Source organism: Brassica napus, chromosome A8 (genome assembly GCF_020379485.1).
Source record: "Brassica napus cultivar Da-Ae chromosome A8, Da-Ae, whole genome shotgun sequence".
In the NCBI taxonomy this organism is placed as follows: domain Eukaryota; kingdom Viridiplantae; phylum Streptophyta; class Magnoliopsida; order Brassicales; family Brassicaceae; genus Brassica; species Brassica napus.
The window spans coordinates 15,408,614-15,432,881 of record NC_063441.1 but is presented as its reverse complement, the minus strand read 5'-3'; the positions used below and the strand labels follow the sequence as shown (position 1 = coordinate 15,432,881).

At 29.3% G+C, this 24,268-nt stretch overlaps 4 protein-coding genes and 1 pseudogene across 4 annotated transcripts; all 5 read left to right on the top strand.

Moving 5' to 3' along the window:
* The first annotated feature begins 5,069 nt into the window (after positions 1 to 5,069).
* Positions 5,070 to 5,607, top strand: LOC106361222. Its single transcript, XM_013800945.3, has one exon. The coding sequence runs from the start codon at positions 5,239 to 5,241 to the stop codon at positions 5,440 to 5,442; it is 204 nt and encodes a 67-aa protein (XP_013656399.2). The 5' UTR covers positions 5,070 to 5,238; the 3' UTR covers positions 5,443 to 5,607.
* Positions 5,608 to 10,635: 5,028 nt separating this feature from the next.
* BNAA08G14020D lies at positions 10,636 to 11,155 on the top strand. Its single transcript, XM_013799471.3, has one exon. It carries the CDS (start codon positions 10,746 to 10,748, stop codon positions 10,932 to 10,934), a length of 189 nt encoding a protein of 62 aa, XP_013654925.2. The 5' UTR covers positions 10,636 to 10,745; the 3' UTR covers positions 10,935 to 11,155.
* Positions 11,156 to 11,922: 767 nt separating this feature from the next.
* BNAANNG25290D lies at positions 11,923 to 12,360 on the top strand (the record flags this gene model as incomplete). Its single annotated transcript, XM_013799470.3, has 1 exon — positions 11,923 to 12,360. A coding segment is annotated over one exon (234 nt), but the record flags the coding sequence as incomplete, so codon positions are not given.
* A 2,186-nt stretch (positions 12,361 to 14,546) lies between these two features.
* On the top strand, positions 14,547 to 15,213 carry LOC125577054 (annotated as a pseudogene).
* Positions 15,214 to 22,003: 6,790 nt separating this feature from the next.
* On the top strand, positions 22,004 to 23,211 carry LOC125577053. Its single transcript, XM_048737734.1, has 2 exons — positions 22,004 to 22,352; positions 22,687 to 23,211. Exons 1-2 carry the CDS (start codon positions 22,226 to 22,228, stop codon positions 23,070 to 23,072), a joined length of 513 nt encoding a protein of 170 aa, XP_048593691.1. The 5' UTR covers positions 22,004 to 22,225; the 3' UTR covers positions 23,073 to 23,211.
* The last annotated feature ends 1,057 nt before the right edge of the window (positions 23,212 to 24,268 follow it).

Below are 24,268 nucleotides of genomic sequence, written 5' to 3'. Positions count from 1 at the left end.
CCAAAATCTCAGGGCCGGCATGTCCACTCCACATAGTCTTCGCCTTAATCTCCAATCCTCTTGATGTCTCCTTCATCCATATCATCCAACCAACTCTAGTCTCTGCCGCCAACGTTCCTAGAAACCATGAGACCCAATCGTCTCTTCTCAGCAATCGTACTAAGGATCACTATTAATGATGTCAAGCAACTTTTGCATGCAGATACTTCCAGACTTGGTTCAGTTCAACTGATTTCTATTCGTATATACAATGTATTCTTTGGGTAATATTCTGGCTGTTAAAGTAATTGGGCTTCCAATACACTACCTAATTATAATTGGGCTGTATCATTCACTTTCATTATTTAAATAGAAAGCCAGTTGTAAAAGCAATATAAAGAAAGACTAAAAATTATAATGAGACGACCCATATGTGTTGCGACTTGTGCCAACTCTTTTTTTTTTTTTTTTTGCTAAATTGTAAATATCATATAAATGAAAAGAGATTTGCAAAGCAAGATCTTAGTTTGACACATCTTGGCAAAAAGAAAGAAAAAAACAAGATGGATCAACAGCATCCAACACCATGGACAAATTCATCACCTATCGAATCCAAAGAACCATAAGTGAGCTAAATACTTTTTTCGATCTCCTAGAAGAGATGATGTTCTTCATCACCCTGTCAATATCCCTGAATACGTTTCAGCAGGCATAGAGGCGTTGTTATGAATCAGGTTGTTCCTCTGTTTCCAAAGATGGAACACAACAGCTTGAGAAGCCAGCTTCCGCAGCAGAAGGTTCGTCCTAGATTGGGCAGCTCGAATCCAAGATAAAAGCTCATCCCAGTCTGCAATTCTCCGGTGAGAACTACTGCATCTACTGAAGACTAAGGGTATGACTGGTTTTCCCGCTACCACCCGCAAACACAGCTTTTGCGGTTGGTAGCGGTTGCTGGCGTTTTGCAACAATCGCTCAAACCGCTCTAAACCGCTCCAAATCGCTCCAAATCGCTCTGAACCTCATAAGTTCAAAAGCTGGTTCCAGCTAACGTTTGCGGTTGCGGGCGTTTGCGGGAGGATAAAAAAAATTATTTTTTTTCCAAAACAATATAAATACAAAAATAAAAAAAATCAATAAAAAAATTAAACTGAAATTATAAAAATGCTAAAATATATCAATTAAATTTTAATTAATATTATAAAACTTTAAAATAAAAATATTGTCTATATTTTTAAAAAATTTAAACTATAACTTTCTAAATATAAATTTTATATTTATTATAATATTATTATTTTTGATATTTTTATAATTGTATAAAATGTAAATATTGTTAATTTATTATTTAACTGCTGCTGCATTTGGTAGTTAACCAGTCATAAGTATCCCGCAAACGCACAAATTTCTAACCGCATAACCAGTCGTACAAATCTTTTAAAACCGCTAGAAACCGCAACCACGCGCATCCGCAAACTCCCGCAACCGCAACCGCAACCGCAACCGCTGCGGTTAAACCAGTCAGGCCCTAAAGACCATACTTCAAAGCTATACTGGCATGAGAGGAGCAGATGGTCCCTGGTTTCAGGCATTGCGTTACAGAAGGGGCACATAATGGGAATAGAAAGACCCCATGACACCAGTCTAGCTCTTGTTGGTAATCTGTCATAGTTAGCTACCCACATCGTGAAAGCATGCTTCGGGACAGCTCCTTTGAACCACACAATGTCGTGCCAGGGTTGAATCGGCTGTCTCGGTCGTAGCACCTCCCAGGTGGCCTGTGAGTTAAAAACATTCATCGGAGAATCAGCAGCTTTCCATTCAAAGCAATCATCAATATCATTAGGTAACGGAAGAGATAAAGTAGTTAAATAAGAGTGAAGTTCCACTTCCTGATCAGATCTTGGGTGAGGGAGTGACCAGTTTGCGCCATTAGTAGCATCAGCGACCGTAGCTTCTTTTCTCAGTCGAAGTGCTCTAGGACCCCCAGGGCCTAGGTGATTAATTAACTGGCCAAATGGAGTCCATACATCTAACCAGAACCTAGTGCTTACCCCATTACCCACCACCGAATTGAAAAACTGAAGCGCCAGGGGTCTAAGCTTCAGTAATCGTTTCCAAGCCCAAGAGTCCGTTGATGATGGTTCAATAGTCCAGAACGAATTATCAGTGAGGTGAATACTCTTGTGCCAGTCCACCCAAAGAGAGGGGGCGTTAGAGAGCAATAACCAGACAAACTTCAGACCTAGGACTTGATTCCAAACATTGATGCTTCGTAATCCCAACCCTCCTTCTTTCCTTGGTAGACACACTGTGGTCCAAGCTATCTTTGCAATGCCCTTCTTATCGATGTTGCCAGACCATAGGAATCGAGAACATAGAGATTCTATAGCCGCGATGCATCCCTTTGGTAGCATAAAAGCAGAGACCCAGAAGTTGATGAGGCCAAAAATCACAGTTCTTAGGAGTTGAAGCCTACCCGCGAACGAGAGGAGTTTAACTGACCAGGCATTGAAGCTTTTAGTGATCTTGTTCATGAGAGGAGCATATTCCGCTATTTTCAACTTGCGGCTCATAAGGGGAAGGCCAAGGTATCTGATGGGGAGGTTACCAGTGGGGAAACCATAGCTAGCGATAGCTTGGGTTTCACCATGGTCAAGTCCCGCAGTGAATAGCTCAGTCTTCGTTGCGTTCATGTACAGGCCAGACCATGAGGCGAAATCATCGACACATTCCGAGATTCCGTGCAAGCTGTTGCTACTGCCATCAAAAAAGACCATGACATCATCCGCGAACATCAAGTGGGATATCTTTAAGCTCTCTGTTCTTGGATGGTAGCCTATGCTTCCCGCTTCGTACCTCGACAGGAGCAGTCGCGAGAAGCACTCCATAGCTAACACAAAGAGATAGGGGGACTTGTGCCAACTCTGCAAGTTGATCAACACTATATTTAAGAGTTTGGCACAATAATGAAAGGAAAAGAAAGGATAAAGAAGCAAACACTCACGTTCCCCTGAAACATGCATGGCGAAGATATAAAGCATCTCCTGAATCTTTCACCGACTCAACCACATCCTCATACTTCTTCCTTGAATTGACGTCAGAGTTCCTGAACAAAAAAAATTATAATGCCAATCACATTTTGTTAGCAAGTTTACATAATTTTATTGAAAAAATCAGATAACTAGTATATAGCTTCTGAGTAGGGATATCCCAGTTATTCAAAAAAGAATTTGAGTTGTGGGTACCAGTCGTATACTCTTTATATTCTAAAATAGTTTATGCTTTTATATATTAAACCATCAGAGAGACAAAAATTAAAATATACATTTAAAAAAAATAGCATTGAAAATATAAATTAAAAATAATTCAACCAATCATAAGAAAAAAACATCGTTGGTCACACAATTTTCATTAAAACTAAAATTGATAATAAAAATATCAAAACATGTATTTTGAAATATCAACAAAATTCAAAACAGCATGTGTCTTGGAACGGATTGAGTATGTTGTTTGTTTTTTTTGTTTTTTTTTTTTGGTCAAAAGTATGTTGTTTGTTTAAAAGTTAGTGACCAGTGTAAAAAATTCCAAAAATAATTGCAAAAGTCTACAGATAGATGGATGTATTCCAGATTAAAAAAAATTAAAGATGAGAGATTTTTTTTTATCAAAGATGAAAGATACATAAATACTAGCTATTCCACTTGTAAAAATAGAAGTATGGTAATCACTGATGATGGGACGGCGTTGTGATACGTTTCTGTCAGCATTAGTGTACTTAAAATTGATTTTGCCAAGTAAATACCCCCTAGTGGTCCACTTCACTGGCAATCATATAAGTTTAGGTACTTTGATATAAATCAAAGCTGGACTAGCTAGATGAGAGCGCCATCAAACACCAGGTCAGGGCTCAGGTAATTAACAATGATTTAGTTCAGATTGTTACCTCGCATCGACTTAAAAATTGCCTAATTGATATGATTCAGTATTTTTTATATATCAATTTGTATGTAGCTGTACTACAGCAGCCAAGTTGTAAGTACGTCAAGCTTGTTACTGATGATGAACGGCATGTTGATACGTTTCTATCGGCATAAGTGTACTTAAATTCATTTTCCCAATTAAATACCCCTAGTGGTCCACTTCACTGGTGGCAATCATATAAGTTTTAGGTATTTTGATTAAAAAGAAAATCAAAACTGGACTAGGTAGAGATGCGTGTCATCAAAGACTGCCACTAGTACTAGGTCAATGCTCAGGTAATTTAACAATGAATTACAACTTACATCGATTTAAAAAATCCCTAATTGTTGATATCAATTTGATGTGACTATTTTACAGAAGCCAAGTTGTGAACACGTCAATCTTGATATGTCCTTTATAAACGATACTCTTTTATATATATATAGAATATAATAATCCTCCTCGAAGCCCCAATCATAAGTCAAATGATATGTCATTAGAGTTCCAATCATATATACCAGTAAATTCTTAAATCCATCTCCTTGTTATTTTTTTTTTGTTTTCAAGTGCAACAAAACCTCCAACCAGATAAAATATACTCATCATACTTGTGGATTGTGGTCTCGTACAAACAAACAAAAAGACTTCATGATTTTTCAGATATACCATATTTTTATAAAATAACTCATAATAACAAATAAAGAAACAAATAATCGTAATATCACCGGTGTGCGTGAGCTAGTATTTGTTTTTTAAACACTTTTTTTTAAACACTACGTGAGCTAGTATTAGGGGTCGGATTTGTTGCGTTTCTAGTTGATGCCTCCTTGGAAAGAATAGTTTAAACTATGTCTCAAGTTTTTTTTGTTTGAGCAATGTCTCAAGTCCTGGATTAAGGGAAGAAATTAAAACCGAAAACCTAATTCTTCTTGAAAAAAAAATAGTTTAGTTTTTTTTTGGAAAAAAAAAACAAGTCTAGAAGGCAACAACAACAAGTGTTGCTGAGTTATTATATTAAAAAAAAAAAAACAAACCTCAATGACAGCTAAACGCAAATGTGTATAGTTGTGCGCGTACGACGCGGTTGTTTTGTCTTTTTTAAATATAAAAGATAATTAAAAGTGAGTCCGTGTAACTCATCCACTCATCATCACATATCTATATAATGAGGTCTTTCTTTCTCTCAAGTCATCCATTGCAGCTCTCAAGAACAAAAGAAAAAAATCAGAGAATTCCAGATCCTTCTTCTTCTCTACAATCACTCAACTGATACTCCAGCAAGACTTCCGAATATAATCGATAATGATCTCCGTTGTAATCATCACTGGTCTACTAGTGGAGTACACAGCAGCTCTCGCAAAACTCACCGCAGGGATTCTTCCGAGACGGCAAGGAGACAGCAACGTAGTACGAGTTGGTGGTTTCATCTTGCCTTGTCCTTCTCCGTCCAGTACTAATCGGTCGTCGCCGATACCAGACTTTTCTTCTCATCTTGTAGATTTCTGATCTGTGATGACTTTTAGAGATTTTTATTTTGGATTTTGTCATCTTTTTTAAATCTCTTCTATAAGAGTGACGGCGGAGATTTTTCCCTCGAGTGTCTCTATGCCCTCTCTTCCTCTTTGTAAATCTATATCGAAATATAATAGAGATTTTATATGATTTTGATGATCTCTTGCCATTTACTTGTGTGACGTGCTTCAATTTTTTATGACGTCAAAAGAAGAAGACAAGGAAACAGAGAGAATAATATTTTTTCATATTTGAGATAAGTCGCCTTTGACTTATTAAGTTCATAAAATGTGAGAGTAACAAAAGTGGATGAAACACAGAGTAATTGAGAAGAAAGACAAATAAAAATGGATGATCGGTTGAATTTTATCTCTTTAATTTAGCTTTATTTATTAAATCACTAAATTTTTACCAATTATATTGTAATTTTATTTTTTAAAAAAATTAAAATCTATTTCCAGTTTCTATTAATTTTTACCAATCATGTTTTGTCTTTATTTTTAAAACTACACCAAAAAAATAAATTAATCTTTTTTACGTATTTTAGTAAAAAACCTACATCTTTTTTATATAAGCTGTAGAATTTGTAAAATGAAAAAATATCTATAATATCAAATAAATTAGATAATTATAATAAAAAAATATTTATAGATATTTTAATTTAATTTTGGGTGTTTTTAAAATTATTGAAATATTCTAATAACATTATTATTATTTACACATCACATGTTAAATAACAGTAAACTTTGATAAACTATAAATGTATTAATGTAAATTATTTTAATTGATAAAAATAATTAGTTTATATACACATCACATATTTCATATATTTTATTTAAAAATATCTACAGCATATAATTCGTAGCTATAACAAATTTAATTACATCAAAAATCTATAAAAAAAATATACAGTAACAACTTTACAGTAACAACTTTACAGCTACAACCAAGTTACTTACAACTAAATTTTTACAATTAAAATTTTATAGCCACGGCCGAAACAATCATCACTAAAGTTAGTGGTATATGGAGTAAACAAAAGAACTCAATTAAGGGTGTGATTGTATAGTTTTTTTGAGTAAATATTTGGAGTAAACAATTTTACTCCAACTTCAACTGAAATGTTACCAATCAGGTTGACTATTATTATTTTACTTTTACTCTGTGTACTATTGATAAAGTGGAAAAAGCAGTCTAAGTGTTACTCTAGAACTAGGATAAGACCCGCGCCTTGCGCGGGATTAAGTTATTATTTTTATTATATTTTGGAGAATGAAACAATAGTTTGGCTTCATTTGGATTACGGGTGTTCAATCCGGATATCGGATTGGTTTCGGTTCGGTTCGGTTTTTTCGGTATTTGGTTAGTAAAATATAACTACTATTCTAAATCCATATGTACTTTGATTTTAGTCTTTCACATATTTTTGAAAGATTTCAACTGGACGACTAAATTGATCAGCCAATTTTGTTGCTTTAAATCATTAGTGTTTATATATATATATATATATATATATTATTTAGTTTGAATATTTATTAAATAAAAATTCATATGCGTTATATTTTATGATCATTTGTAACTTATTATAACAAAAAAATAATCTATTGATCACAAAATTTTCAGAGTGGGAATATTCAAATTTCTAATAATATATAGACGTTTTGAAAAATTCAAATATAACATATAAGAAAAAATATAAATGTTTTTATTATATATTTAATGTGATTTTTTAATATCTTTCAATAATATAAAATTAAAAAAAAAGAACTAAGATACCAAAATTGTTATCAAATATTTATTATTCATAATAATTAATTTTCATATATACGTTAATCATATTAGGTAATTTCGTAGATTCTAATTAAGGAAAGTGCAAAAAAAAATTTGGTAGATTATTTATCAATTCGATAGTTAGTTTAATAAAAAATATAATGTAAGTCAAGATGGACCAACCTATTTTTCTAAGAATAGTATATTTTATATAGTCATTTATTAAATGAGAATTTATAATCATACAGTTCAATAATCATTCATATCATTTTATAACTGAATATTTAAATCATCAATAACAAAATTTTCAATGTGAAATCTTTAATAAGTTTATAATTTATAAATGTTTTTGAAAATTCATTGAAAGTTTTAATATTAAAATATTTATGTAATCTTATGGTATATAGTATAATATATATATATATATATAAATATATATGTTTTATTATTAAATGATATTTTTTACTCATATGGTTTTAAAATAATGTGTATCTTCTTATAATATTAAATAAAAGTTCATATTAATACAATTTTATGATCATTTGTAACTTATTATGACAAAAAAAAATCTATTGATCACAAAATTTTCAGAGTGGGGATCTTCAAATTTCTAATAATTTATAGACGTTTTGAAAAATTCAAAATATAACATATAAGAAAAATTATAAATGTTTTTATTATATATTTAATGTGATTTTTAAATATATTTTAATAATATAAAATTTAAAAAAAAGAACTAAGATACAAAAACTGTTATCAAATATTTATTATTCATTATAATTAATTTTCACATATACGTTAATCATATTAGGTAATTTCGTAGCTTTTATTTATGGAAAGTGCAAAACATTTTTTGGTACGTTATTTATCAATTCGATAGTTAGTTTAATAAAAAGTGTAATATAAGTTAAGATAGACCAACCTATTTTTCTAGGAATAGTATATTTTGTATAGTTATTTATTAAATAAGAATTTATAATCATACGGTTCTATGATCGTTCATATCGTTTTATAACAAAATATTTAAATCATCGATAACAAAATTTTCAATCTGAAATCTTTAATAAGTTTATAATTTATAAATGTTCTTGAAAATTCATTGAAAGTTTTAATATTAAAATATTTATGTAATCTTATGGTATATAGTGTTTAATATATATATATATATATATATTTATTTATTTTATTATTAAATGATATTTTTTACTCATATGGTTTTAAAATCATGTGTATCTTCTTATAATAAAAATGTTAAACCATTGATCATTAATTTTTAACATAATAATTTTAATAGTTTTAGTCATTTATTGTCGTTTTTAAAAATTCAAAATATAACATATACGAAAAAATCTAAATTTTCTTTTTATAGCTAATTTGATTGTTTAATTTATTTTAATAATATAAAATAAAACAAAAAATGATGGAGGAGATATACATTGTTATCAAATCTTTATTATTAAACTCATTAATTGTCATATATATATTAGTCATTTATGGTAATTCCGTAGGTTTTATTTAAGGAAAGAAAATATCATATCATATCATTATATCATATAGTTTGACCAACTTATATATCTAACAACATATAAAAATCGAATGTGGACCTACTTATTTTTCAATTGAATGTAATTGACTACCTAATTGAGTGACACCTATGCATTGGGGCCTCTTTTAATTAATACAAAATTGAGGTTACATCTTTTCAAATGTTCCTCAATTAATATATAAGGGATTGAGAAGATAAATACAATTAACGCTACTTTTTGTTTCTCTTTCGTCTTTCTACCTTTTAATACTTATTGTGTGTTTTCACCATTATATTTACTCTGCACTATTCCAAAATTTTCCAATCATAACCTAAACTGCTAAAAGAAGAGGGAAAATATTGCCACAATTTAGGAAGAGACAAAATAGTAATGATTATTTTCAGCGAGAACTAAAGTAAAAAATGTTCCTTATATTTTCACCTGACTGATAAAAAGTAAAGGAATGATGATAAAAAAAAGATAAAAAATAGAGGAATTTAGAGTAATTACAAAGAAGAGGTATTACTTATAAGCATAATTAATGGAAAATTCTTAGAGCATGATTAACGTGAGGTTTTTATGGTAAAGTTCTTAGCAAAATATAAGAAACCGTCTCTTATAAGTGATAGCTGGTTAAACGGATTAGACATCGAGTATACACAACCTATATTTTTATTTTTTTTATTTTCCTTTAAAACAGAAAATAGCATTTTATACTTCTCTTATAAATAAAAACTAGAGTAACTCGATATTGTGGATGGATATATAGATTCTCTGAGTAAGTTTTGGTCTGTGAAGATTTCCGGACGATTGAAATGATAATGATTTTAACTCAAGCATTTGAAGGTAGATGTCGACAAACGGGATTCTATGACACTGGGATAGCAAGCAACAAGAACTTGGAAATAAATCATTCTTGTCCCATTTTATGAATAAATTTGAACACGAAAATTGGGATGCGAAGATTCGTGGCTAATGTCATGTTCCAAGAATGTTCCATTTCTTCATTAAAATACAAAAAATGAATTAGTTTAACAAAATCAGTAGACACTTTCATTATTTTGGGCTAAAATCAAGACATGATACAAAATACTAATTTGTGTGTTTTTGAAAGAATGAAAAATAACAATCATAGCAAGAAAAAGAATCAAAATAATATACACAGTTATACACATATTACAAACTAAATTATTAAAATCTAATTTTGTTTTGACAAGAACAAACTAACAACTCTCATATACAAACAAAAACAAATTTTTTATATCAAAAATTGAGGTTCATGCCCCGTCTTCTAACAGAAATGAATAATGTCAACATCAAAATGATTGATCTAGGAGATAAAATTAAATTGATTATAAAAACAAAATGTAACAGAAGATAACCAACTCAATTGAACACTTTTGATAAACATTCAAAAGAAAATCGATTTACGATGATGTGAAGATGTATTGTAATTTATTATATTTTCTCTCAAGAAGTGTAACTGTGATCTTCTTTAAAATGATGCCATCGGCTGAGTGAAGTTTAACAAAAAAAAGTGACGTATCAGCTGAGCTAATCGATAGATTAGGAGAACAGCTAATGCTAGTGTGTACTGTGTAGTGCGCGTAAGACGCGCTTCATTATTTTATTTTGACTAAAAGACCCGAAAATATTAAAATATGAATGCGAGTCCAAGTAAGGGAATAACCACGAACCTAGTGGAGCAACTCTAGCTTCTTTAATGGTCTACTCTTATTAAGGGATATGTATCCCACATTGGAAAATTAATGGGACATTAAGTAATATATAAAGGGTTAGGGCCAATCCACTAATTGCCAATTGGTTTTGAGTTGGAAGCCCATAATAAACCCGAATCTAACAACTCTCCTATAAAAGGAGAAAATGAGTTCTCTCTTTCTCACAAGTCATATCAATAAATTCAACACTCAAAGTAGAGAACTCACAAGACTGCTAGATCATTATTCTCCATAGAATCTTCATTCTGCAACTTCATCGATCATGATCTCTGTTGTAATCATCGTTGAGCTACTAGTGGAGTACACGACAGCTCTCGCTAAACTCACCGCTGATATTCTTCCGAGGCGGCAAGGCGACGGAAACTTCATAAGGATTGGCAATTTCTCAATGTATTGTCCTCCTAGATCCTCGCCCGTTCCTGATTTCTCTTCGCATCTCGTCGATTTCTAATCTTGTCAATGTGTTTTCTCTTCTTCTATTCTTTTGATCGAGTAGATGAGTCACAGCTGAGGATTTTGTTAACCTCTATTTTGTTTTTTTTCTTCTATTAACTTTTGTATTTCTAACTCTTTCTCCATGTCATAACTAATATTCGATTATTTGTTTTCTTTAGAACAATTATGATTTGGTATTTATTGAATTATACAACAAAATGATGACTTTGTTTTCTTGATGGGTTCTTGCTTTTCTTTTCTTAATGTATATGATAATTAATTGATAATCTGTTTTCATAATTGACATTCTGTTATATTCTGTCCAATTGATAATTGTCCTGCTAATGATGATTTTGAGGCGTTAGTCTCATTTTAGTTGTCATGAGTCGTGACATATGAGAGTTATATTTGGCTCTGATAATAATTTGTGCCGAATGACAAAAAAAACAAAAACAGATGTTCAATAAAGCAGATTAGCCAAAAAAAAATCCTTGAATAATGTTTTGTTACTTGATATTAGTAATTCTTTCGAAAGTTAGTTAAGTTTAGTTTTAAAAAGTTTCAAAAGATAGATCCCGTATCTGCGTACTTGGTTTTAGAGCAAAAGTAGATTATATAAACCGATAGTGGTAAACAACTTTAAAAAAAAAACAAAGAAAAAATTGAATGTTCTATCTAAAACCAAATACATTAGATACGGGAAATTAACTTTTCTAGATTTTATTCAGTAAGTAAGTACAGTTATTACATGAAAAGCGGCAGCAAATGGTATATTGCCGTACGTATTTGTCTTCTCGCCGTGACTATTGTCTAGAGCGCGCAACACGCGACAGACTACAAAAAGCAAGAAAAAAAAGGAAAGCGATATACGACTAATAGCACTGTAATTTATTGCCTATATAAAGAGATTTTCCAACACCATTTTTCTAGAGATAATTATTATAAACACTCAGAAACTTGTAGATTCTCCCGACTTCTTCGATAACTATTTATTAAAATAAAATAATTCTTTTTTTTTAAACTTAAATTATAGTATAACTCAGATCATAATTTCTGTTGTTGTCATCACTGAGCTACTGGTTGAGTACACGGCGGCGCTGGCAAAACTCACCGCCGGGATTCTTCCGAGACGTCAAGGAGACAGAGACGTCGTACGCATCGGCGGTTTCTCTCTACGTTATCCTCCTCGATCGACGACAACGATTCCAGATTTCTCTTCTCATCTCGTTGACTTCTGATATGCGACCAACGATCTTTGTCAGATCTCAGTTTTGTGTGATTCTCCGGAGCTTGTGACGGGAGAGACTTTTATTTATTTTTCTTCCCTTGATTGTATTATCTCGTACACTAGTTTTTGTTATTTATGTGAGGAAAGAGTTTTGGATCGATTAAAGGTTTGTAAAATTGTATCCAGTTATAATTGAGATAAATATTTTGATGAACTGCAAATGATATAAATGCCAAGTTAGTAAAAGTGAAATTAACCAGGGAAAATACTGCATGTGATTTTAAGAAAGTTTTCACATATTAAATTCTCGACGAAATAAAGTTATACCAAGGGAAAATATTGCATGTGATCTTTTTTTCATGAAGAACACAAAAATATTTAAAATTCCTTTGCAGTTGGTTTTCTACATTTCTTACCAGTTAATGATTGGCAACAGGCCAACATACCTTACTCGTATGTTCTAGACATAAAATTATGGATATCGTATGCCATATTTCAATTGATCTGTTTAAACTGGTACGAGCTGAATCAACCCAGTGATCACCAAACTTTGTATCCCACACAAGAGTTGGGAAAGAATACTCATAGAAGTCGCTGGTCATCTAATATCCACACAAGAGTTGGGAAAGAACAATAAATGCATACTCATCGGGTATAAAAGTCAGACTTATCTTCTTTTTCTCATGTCTAAGGACCATTTTATCGTCATCAACATTTAAGTCGATTTACTAGTATCCTAAGAACTGACATATGTAGTTATTTAGTCTGTGGTAGGGGATGGGTGGTGATAGTCAATGCATGTGTTTTTTCTCAAATAATTGAAAATACTGTAGGAGATGCAGCTAACTTGTTCATTTTTAATTATTTGATTGATAAATGTGTCAACATTATAGTTTTTTTTTTAAAACATGCAACATTATAGTTACAATGCCTATATACATAGAGAAAGGGAGAGAGATATTATGAGAAACTTAAAGAGGAAAGGAAAGTTTGGTGGATGGAAGCAAAGTATATTGATTTCTTGAGACAAAAAAACACACACACACACACAATCAAACTACTCGCAGACGTATCTCTAACTTTAGGACTATATATGAGTTGTGGTTCTGGTCAGATTTGCGGCCACGCAAGAGAGACATATCTTTTGATCACTTACAATTCCAAGATGTCTTTCTCCTATAGTTTAGATAAACCGAGCTTCTCTCCTATCTGTATTCCCATCTTCTATAACTGGTATAGTTTAGGTATTAATTAGTTTTCACTAGGTACCTTAGTCACTGATTATTTTTCATATCCATAATCCATCTTTTATTCAAATCTACTTATCCAAAAAAATTATGAAGTTCGTGTTTCTCTTTTCATAAACTGTAAGTGATGCATGCATACGTGATGTTCTCGTGTCACCTTTTTGGGTAGTAAAGTGATATAATGCATATCAGCTGCTAAAACGAATTGATCCTATACTCATTGCCATTATAGTTTTATGATATGTCTATCTTTCAAAAAATCATTAATATAATGTGGGAACATTAAATTTTATACCAAAGATATGCCAAATTACAACCTAAACTAATCAATTGGACCTAGTGGCTCCACTATAATTTGGTAAATATTGACTAACTAAAGAAGACATTTTCCCAAATGCTATCTGATAACTCATAAGCACCATCGAGATCTCGCCACAATATCCATTATAGAACCCAGGACAGGCCATGAGAGTTGATGAACCATAAATATTTTAAGATGAATTTTAATATAAGAAATTTTTATAGTTTAAAGGTTATGCGACCTTATAATAACTCTTTTTTTTTTGGTTCAAATTAACTCTTTAAAATTTGGAAGACTTTTTTCCTTTAAACAAATGTTTTATAGCATTTTACCCAGGACCAGGCCTGAAACCACAGAGGATGCAACGGTCTTAAAGTTTTGATCGGTGCGAAATAATACTCAAATGGACCTTCCGTTTATCCATAGGCCCATCAGCTGAAAAGCACATACATCGGCATTCAATAATATCAGGAATGCGAATGTCCAACGACCGAGACAAGTCAACGCACGATAATTTCCACAGGACTGGTAGAGCAACAAGAACGAATCATTTTATTAGAGCATCTCCATTAGTGAAACTGGGGGAGGGGGATGGGGTCTTGGGGAAATTAATTATTAATTTTTTTTTTTGAATTTTTAAAAAAAAAAAAAAAATTTACCGAACCAATTGCGGGCCGCCACGTGGTATGGAGCCCGCGAAACAGTGACAAACCAGGTTCATAATGAAGAATTTTTAAGAGACAGGTTCATGAAATATGTGAGGTCCACAAATATCATAATATTTTTTTTTTTGGAAAACGTGAGAGCTTGGAGGAGTGAACCCCTAATGGGGATAATCTACAAGATTTAGTCTCTCATAAATCTTGTAGACTCTCCAATCTCCTTTCTAGTTTCTACATCCTTTTATCGACCAAAATGGGAGAAAGCAAAACTCTTCCTAAGTATTTCTGTAGAAATTGCGAAAATCCACTAGCTCTCGGTGAAGAATCTCATCTCCAAAAAATTTGTGGTAACAACAAGATTATAAAGATTTTTTTTTTCTTTTTGAGATTATAAAGATTTTTATGTACCAAAAAATATCAGTTTTCATTTCTTATCCAACTTTTTTTTATAGAAGAACGCTTATTTTAAATATTTTAAATATAGGGAGCTTCAGGGGCAGCTTTTATGTTTTCGCACGCGATGAACGTGGTGGTTGGACCCAAGATTGGGAGAAAATTGTTAACCGGATCGTACGTGGTGGCAGATGTGATGTGTAGTAAGTGTGGTGAGAAGTTGGGTTGGAAGTATGTGGAGACCTTCAATCTTAAACAGAGGTATAAAGAAGGCATGTTTGTGATCGAAAAGCTCAAGTTGACCAAGAAATATTGAAACTTTTTTAAAGATTACTCTTTTGGGGATACATTAAAAAATAAAATAAAAAAGATGTGGCTTATATGTATATTTACCTCTAGTGTTTGTATGAATGTCAATATATTGATTGATCAAGTTTATAATATTTTTCTATCAACAAGTTTGTGATTATAATCACCAAAAATTTGAGAAATAGATTTTTTTTTTTCATTTTGTTGCTAATCCACTATATAGTATAATGTTTCCCCCAGGCATGTGGTCTGCCTGAGAAAAAGGACAAGGATGTATGTGAGCATGTTTGATTGTTGGTTAAAAAGTCATTCTTTAGCTGCCATTCCATGGCTTACTTACAAGTCTTCTTCAAGTGTGTCTGCGTTAATATATGTTCAGTAGTATGGTGGCTCTGGTCTGGTGGGTAGTTTACTGTTTGAAAAGAGGGTATTTCTGTAATGTCTCCCTAGTTTGTGCAGTTGCTCATGTATTTATATCAGTGAAATCATCTCTTATACGCTCATGGAAAAAATCATGTCTCCTTTCCGCTTTCTAAATGTTTCTTGCTTAAATGAGTATTCCATGGAAGGGATTCACTCAAATCAATAATAGACCTAATATGAGTGGATTTCTCTTCATGAGGTGCTCATTTGAGCAAGCAATGTTTGGAACTGGAACTATTTAACATCGGGTATGAGGTTTGTCTTTTGTTATACACATAGAAAACAAAAGAAACAATATAGTATTTGGTTTTCAACTTTTCATCATCATCAAGTTTGATTGGAAACATCATAGCGTAAATCAGAGTAAAATAAAAAATGGAAAGAATTAATTATCTAATGCGTTACTCTGGTTTACTCTTCATTATTCTAGAGTAAAAATGTGGTGGAAAATCAGTAATAACTGATCAAATATTTTGTTTTCTAACGTAACTGAGTGGAAACTTTTTTCTATCTTTTCCAATCTGATTGGATGTATTTAAGTGGGATTGAGAGTAAAAATATTTACTCCAACTTTTATTACTCTAACAATACCATCCAATCATACTCATCGTGCCCAGTGCCCACTTCACATGAATCTAATGTGGTTACTTTTGTTATGCTTATATATGGTACGGATACATATTTTACGTGTCGTATGACTCGAGCCTTAACTCATCTACACCATGCACCTCTTCTTGTTTTATTATTTTCGAAGTTCCAGTGTTTTTTTGACATCCTTTTTGGAAGTTCCAGTTTTACTAGTTAACTAGATTTTGACCCGTGCTTAAAAGCGCGTGTTATTTTTCAGTTGATAAAAATATATGATATGAATTAGTATTTTAGTTTTGTTTTACATTATTATGTTACAAAATTATTATTATGTCAAAAAAATTATTATTATGTAATTATATTTTTAATCGTTTGATTACTTTTTTCAAAAAAAATAATATGGATTGATCAAACTCAGTGCGTCTATTATTTTAAAATAAATTATTTTCAATTAGATGAGAACAATATTTTTATATCAAGTTTGGACCCGTCGTCGAACCAGTAAACACGATGACTTGTACATAAGCTGGTTTAGATTTAATGAAAACTCGTTAATTTAAAGCATGCAAACTTCGAAAAACATGCAATCAAGTGTGACCCGGCATTTGGTTTACATGGTAAGAAAAAAATAATCTTCAATAATATTTTAAGAGATGAATGAAACTTCTAATATATTAATGTAATAAAAAATAATTTAACGTAAATATATATAATTTTGTTTTAACAAATGATTTGCTAAAGTGTTTTTTATTAAATTTGATTTTGTAAATATTTAGAATTATATAATGTTAGATGACATGATATAATATGATGTATGATATATGCTTTCATTTTAATAATTGATATCTAAATATTATATATCCATCTTTGAGCATAATATATGATTGTATATAACGTTATTGAATAACAACAATAACATTGAATGATAATAAAAAAAAATAATTAGAGAAGTGTATCATACAAAATGAGAAATAATAATAGGATTTATTTAAATTATTTAAATTATTTAAATTATTTATAGTTATTGTAGTTAATGGTAGGATAACAAATAAAGAGTTTTATATAGATGTTATAAATTCTTTTATAAATATTTTTTAAAAATATTTTCTTTTAATAATATAAATTTTCAATTGCATCTATAATATATTTTTTATCAAAAATCATCATAACAATATATTTAGAATATATATATATTTAGAATATATTGTTAAACTAAATTAGAGAAATATAAGATAATTGATTATTGCATAGTTAAAAAAAATAAGGTAATTGATTATTGCATAGTTAGAGAAATATAAGGTGAGACCAAAAAAATAGTTAAGTCTAATGAAATGGTCCAATAACTTATCATAGGTAGATTTTTTAAAACTCCTTCCCTTTTAATAGTATAGATTATGGATTAACTTATTATTTAAAAAATATTAGGTAATAATCTGTGCCTTTCGCGAATTAAAATTATTAATTTCTTAAAATAAAAAAAAACATTAGGTCTGTCTAATTTGGATATTTGTTCGGTTTTAGTTTTTTTTTATAATCTACTAAAATATAATTACATTCTAAACCAATATGTATTTTTTTATTCGGTTAAAATGCGTGAATTTTTATTTTTTTCAATGATAACCAAAACTATTATTATTTGTTTGGTTTCATGTTATATGAATTTAGACAGTCCTGATGTCGAACCAATTGTTTCATATTATAATTTTGTAATACATGAAAAATCAAATCTAGATAATAGTTGAAGATAATAATTGAAAAAAAAATTATTACGACAAATCATTTCGTTATAATTTGGTCGATGGTGAAAGAAAATATTTTTTAAAAAAATATTCTAACTTCCAATAGAATTAGAATCCTCATTTGTAGTCAATATTTAGTTATATAAGTGCTCACAGCGATTCGTTATCCTTTTCGATTTGAACAGAAAATCCGGATGTGTATAACTCTACGAAACAAATCAAATACTAATATGCAATATATATCTGTAAAAAATGAATCAAATCACAAATACTAATTTTTTTAGAAACGAATATCCGATCTGATCCATTATATGGATATATATACATATATTTATTGAATATATATAAGTTTTATAAATAATAAATTTTATATGAGTTTTACAATATTTTTATTTACTATATTTACTAAATTAGTTATTAGTATTGAAAAAGTAAATAAGTTTTTTTTTTTTTTTGTAATAATTTTTTTTCTATTATTTTATTTATTTAAATTTATTTATTTATTTTTATGGATCAAATCAGATATCCAGTTTAAAACTAATTTTCTCCAGATATCCGGGACACCATATATCTGGATGGCTATGAATCAAATTGAATCGATTATTCGGAAGAAACGAATCGAATCACAGATATCTCTGAAACCCTGAATATCTGATTCGTGTCCACCTCTACATGTATATGTATGTAAAAAATATATAAAGGTGATTGATAAACATATAAAGATACTGTTAATTGACATAAAAAGATATTTTGTTCAAAATAACACATGAAAGATAAAAATTTTAAAATAAAAATTAAGTAAAAATAAAATAAGCCTAGACATTAGTTAATTTTTGTAAATTTTCTTTCTTTGTAGAACCTTTGTATAATCTATAGAATCATGCATGTGAGTTTTATATTCAAAAACGTAAAATAGTATATAGTGTGAATACATTTATATAGAATTTGACTGAGAAGTTCTCTGAACATGATGCGTCAGTGTATTCATTCTCAAATTGTTGTGAAACTACCACGTGTCGAACATAATGCAAACATGTTAAATGATAATGTTTCTCTTTTAATATAGGAGATATATATAACTAGTTATATTTCAAAATACTAGAAATTAGTATAGAGACTTAGGAGTTTCTAACCAAATTCAAGATGCAAGTTGATGAATTATCTCGAAAATATATAGAGATATAGTTGTGAACAAATAAATACTAGGTCTCCTGTTGTTATTTTCTCATCAACCATCACCGTCTTTGTTTGGCCTTACGGTAGATTACAAAATACGGCTATGAAAAAAATACTATATGGTAGAGAAATAATTACATCAAAATATGATAAAATAAAAATATAGATATATACGATGCAAATCATGAGAAAAAAAGTAAGTCTCCTCTAGTACTTTCTTTGTCATCTTCGTCAAACCATCATTGTCACTGTTTGAACTCATCTATTCTATTAAAAGGGAAGCAGTCTACATAAATCTACTTATACAAGTTGTTTGAACCTTTACTTTTTTATATTTTGGTCTAACTCTATTTGTTATAACAAACCTTATTATCCCTTATTATGCCATCGTATAACAGCATTTGACTTTAATTCACGGACCTGTAAAGCATATTTAACGAATATGCCATCATCTGCAAAACTTTTTTGTTATATTCCCTTAGAAATTATCGATTCTTCATGTTAAAGACCTGAAAAGCATATTTATAGAATATACCATCGTAAAGCCAACAGATCCTTTATCGATACAACATAAGATATCGATTCTTCATGACACATAATATACCTCTTAGAAATATCGATTCTTCATGACCTACGTATTTATTTTTTAAAATATATGTTTTTATTTTGATATTTTTTCATATTAGTTTATAATCAATTAGCTAATATAACTTATAATCTATTATTATTAATATAAAATTCTTTTAAATTATATATTAAGCAAAAATACCTAAAATCATGGAGAATACGACACACAAACAAAATCAGCTTTTGATTGATTAATATTTAATTAGAAATTGTGCTATGTCTTAATCTCTTATAATAATAAAATTTTATTTTTCAGATAACAATAAAATATATATGTATAAGAATTATCTTATATAATTTATCATATTAATTTATAATCAATTAGGTAATATGAAATACAATATAATATTATTAATATACAATTCATTTTAATTATATAATAAGTCAAATACCTAAAATTATGGAGAACTTGACACATAAGCAAATTCACTTCTCAAATAATAGTATAGATAATTGGTTTTATAATAATGTAAATTGATAGTTGTAACTGAGATATAAATATATGCGAGGAAAATTCATTTTTAAAATGGCGAAGCTTGTGTGTTAATGACAATGTTTTGAAAACCGAACGGGACACTGATTCAACATTGCACCTGGGTCAATGGCCGGACCAGTTTAATCGGTTTAACCGCTTAATTTTAATTTAATTTTAAATTAAGTAACTATATATATGTAAGTATAACTATAAATTAATTTTGATATAAGTTTATATCAATGTTATATTTTAAAAATGATATGAAAAATAAAATTCAAAATTCAAAAACTAAAACTAATTTATTTATATATGTAGTAGAAAACAATATTAAATTTTGATGAAATCTTATTAAAATTTGCAAATTTTTTTATTTTTAACTTGAATTTGCGAAAACTGGGTTTTAATATTGAACTAGGTCCGATTTAACTCAAATTCGGTTTTTAGCACAACTCGGAACCAGTTAGAAGAGCGAATCATGATCCGACTGGTTCGATCGTACGGTCCGATCAGATTTTCAAAACATTGGTTAATACAGTTCAATAATTAAAATATATATTTTTAATAATGAATATCTTTACTACTAAAAACATACATATCATCTTTAAATCTATTTCAAACAAATCTCACACTATAAAAAATAACTAGGTGTCTTGCCCGCACATGCGGGCGTAATCTTCTTATAGATATTTATTATTTTATATTTTGTTAATTCAAAAACAATTTTTAAGTTATTATTTATATTCTTAACAAGTTATACCGAACATAAAATAATTTATTATGACAGAAAATTTCATTAAAATATATATACTAATTATTGTGTTGAATTATTCAAAACAGTCATATATTAGAAATGTTTTAGACTATATTTTTATCCAAATGTTTTTTCTTCATTAATATTTAATTATAATATTTTTATATCTTAATTTTTATAATAAACATATTATTTAAAGATAACAACACAATATATAAGTATTATGTTTTTTCTTCATTAATATTTAATTATATATTTTTTTATCTTAATTTTTATAATAAACATATTATTTAAAGATAACAACACAATATATAAGTATTATCTTGTTTTTTAGAAATATAAAATATTTTTTCAAGATAATAACAAAATATATGAGAATTATATTTTTAGAAATTTAATATTATTCATATAAAATTCGTTTTAAATTAAATTGGTATATATAAAAATTTATTAAGGGTAACAACGACATTAACCAGTCTAACTTTTAATGTGAGAGCTCGATTTCAAAAATTTACTTCACAAATAATAATATAGAATATATTTTTTATATCTTAATTTTTATAATAAACATATTATTTAAAGATAACAACACAATATATAAGTATTATCTTGTTTTTTAGAAATTTAAAATATTTTTTCAAGATAACAACACAATATATAAGTATTATCTTGTTTTTTAGAAATATAAAATATTTTTTCAAGCTAATAACAAAATATATAAGAATTATCTTTTTAGAAATTTAATATTAATAATATAAAATTCGTTTTAAATTAAATTGTTATATATAAAAATTTATTAAGGGTAACAACGACAATAACCAGTCTAACTTTTAACGTGAGAGCTCGATTCCAAAAATTTACTTCGCAAATAATAGTATAGATAAATAATAAAAACATTAAAAATCAATAGTTATAATGTGAAACAAAAAAAATTATACTAGATTTAAAAAATTTTAAAATTTCAAACCCGCGCTTCTTAAGCGCGGATCAAAATCTAGTGGTAGATTAAAAGAATACGACAATGAAAAAAACACATAGTAGAGAAATAATAGATCAACATAATATATATATATATATATATATATAATTGTTTAGAAAACATATAGTTTGCAAACTTAAGAAAAAAAAATAGAAATATGAAGCAAGTTGTGACCATATAATTAAATAATAAGTGTCCTCCGGTTCTTCCATTGTCATAATCAACCGTCTCTGTAGAAAATAAAAACATCAACATATAACAAAACGAGTTTTGAGAAATAGTACATCAGCAATGCTGATTTCAGCGATGCTGATTTCAGCATAAGATAAAAGCAAAGCAAGTCGTGAACATATAAATACGTGTCTTTTCTTCCTTTCCGTTATCATCTTCAACTCATCAACGTCTTCAAATGGACCAAAACGTTAAAGAGATAGGAAACAGTTCCACTCCTGCAGATAGTGGAGATCTTCCCTCGGATGAGGTACTACCAGCCCCAACCGATGTTCCTCCGCTGCAAGTGACAGATAGTGGAACAGGTTTTAATCTAACAACATCGATCTTGGAATTATTTATTCATTTGTTTTAGATTTTGTCTACATTACATAGTTTCTTAAAATATATTTATTGTGAACCCAACGTTCATATCGCATTTTGCATGCATGGTGGTAGATTCAAAAGAGAATAGTGGACGTTGCATACGTTAATTTGAGAGACACTGTTGTCACAGTGTGCAACTGAAGAAGCAAGAAAACTATGAGATACATTACATAATACAACATCATTCTTTTTAACACTCAGAATCAAGAAAGTATTAAAATACAAAATTAGCATAGTATTTTATTGAGTCCAGTCTTGTTACACTGTGCGTAGGAACGAAAAGCAACAGCAATGGCTCTGATACCAAAAATGAAGTGGAGGCAAATAGAGAAGAGAAGCTTGTGGAGAAAGAAGCTAAGGGAAGTTCGAGGACTAACGTAGAAGACAAGAGAAGCCCTGAGGATGTGCTGAAGGAGATGCAAATGCAAAAGACTCATGATCTCTACTGTCCAAACTGCACTCACAACATCACCAGAACTGCTGAACTATTTGAAAAGGGAAAAGAGAAGTTTCAATACAACAATGAAAATATCATATTGTCGTTTGTTATCGTTGTCTCCTTCAAGTACCCTTTCGTCTTCCTGCCATGGTTGTATAGCAACACCCCAGGTTTGTATGTGTTTAGACATTGGTTTTACGATGGAGAAAGATTTTTTTGAGTGACTAGAAGGTTATTGGCCCAAAGATTTACACATTCTCAGACGAATCTTAAACTATGTTAAATTATTTTTTATTAAAGGGGCAGAGAGTAGACGTTTCCCTAGAAAATATCGAATATATGATTTTTAGATTTCTACTAAAATGATCTTAGGCCAAGATTAATCTCGGTGTTTTAACTGAAATTTTTAGCTTCAGTCAGTGGCGTGCTTAGGTAAAATAAGGCCCAAGGCAAATCTTAAAAGAAAAATATTTGAAAAGGGATGAATCGGACCTGGGGTCCCCTGCTCAGAAATCCAAACCTCTTAACCACTAGACTACAATAGATATTATGAAAATTGGGGCCTTAAAATAATTATATTTGTTGGGGGCCTGAGGCAAAAGCCTTTTTGAATACATGGTGTGCACGGCTCTGGCTTCAGTTAAAAAACGGTTCTTAACTTTTAACTAAAAAAAAGCTAAGAACTGTGTCTTAAATAAAAGATACTAGGTGTTTTGCCCGCACTTGCGGGCTTAATAATTTTATAAAATTTTGTAAAGAAATATATTATCAATTCAAAATTTTTTGAATAAGTTATTTTCATGCTTTTTAAATATTTAATAATTAATCTAACATTAAATTATCTATATACGCTAAAGTTTTTTATTTTAATAAAATATCTATAATTATGTAAAATAATCCTCAAAATATTTATATATACATAAAACTATATACATGAATTTATATTTATTTTAATATAATAAAGTAAAAGATAGAAGATTTATGGGGTTTTAACGTTAAAACCCCTCAACTAAATTTGTTTTATATTGACATGTAATAAAAATTATCTAAAATTATCTATTAAAATTAATAATTGAGTATAAAATATGATTAATATTTTTTGAATAATATTAGGTTATATGTTTTCTGTGTGTTTTTAGTTTTAAATTTTTAGTACTTAAATTTTTTATTAAAATATATTTTCGGATAACAACACAAAATATATAGGAATTATCTTTTATTTTAAAATATATCTTTCAGATTTTGGATAAGTTTTTTTATTATTAATAATAACTTATCTAACCAAATAATTTTAAATTCGTTTTTATATTTTAGTTAATTTAGAGATTTTATTCATTAAGGGTATACATGATATTAACCACTCTAACTTTTAACGTGAAAGCTCGATTCCAAAAATTTACTTCGCAAATAATAATA

What these genes read in the sequence shown, in the direction of transcription:
- LOC125577053 (XM_048737734.1), top strand. Translation starts at nt 22,226, where the DNA reads ATGGACCAAAACGTTAAAGAGATAGGAAACAGTTCCACTCCTGCAGAT. An exon ending in AGTGACAGATAGTGGAACAG is followed by an intron (nt 22,353 to 22,686) that starts GTTTTAATCTAA and finishes CACTGTGCGTAG; the next exon opens with GAACGAAAAGCAACAGCAAT.
- LOC106361222 (XM_013800945.3), top strand. Translation starts at nt 5,239, where the DNA reads ATGATCTCCGTTGTAATCATCACTGGTCTACTAGTGGAGTACACAGCA.
- BNAA08G14020D (XM_013799471.3), top strand. Translation starts at nt 10,746, where the DNA reads ATGATCTCTGTTGTAATCATCGTTGAGCTACTAGTGGAGTACACGACA.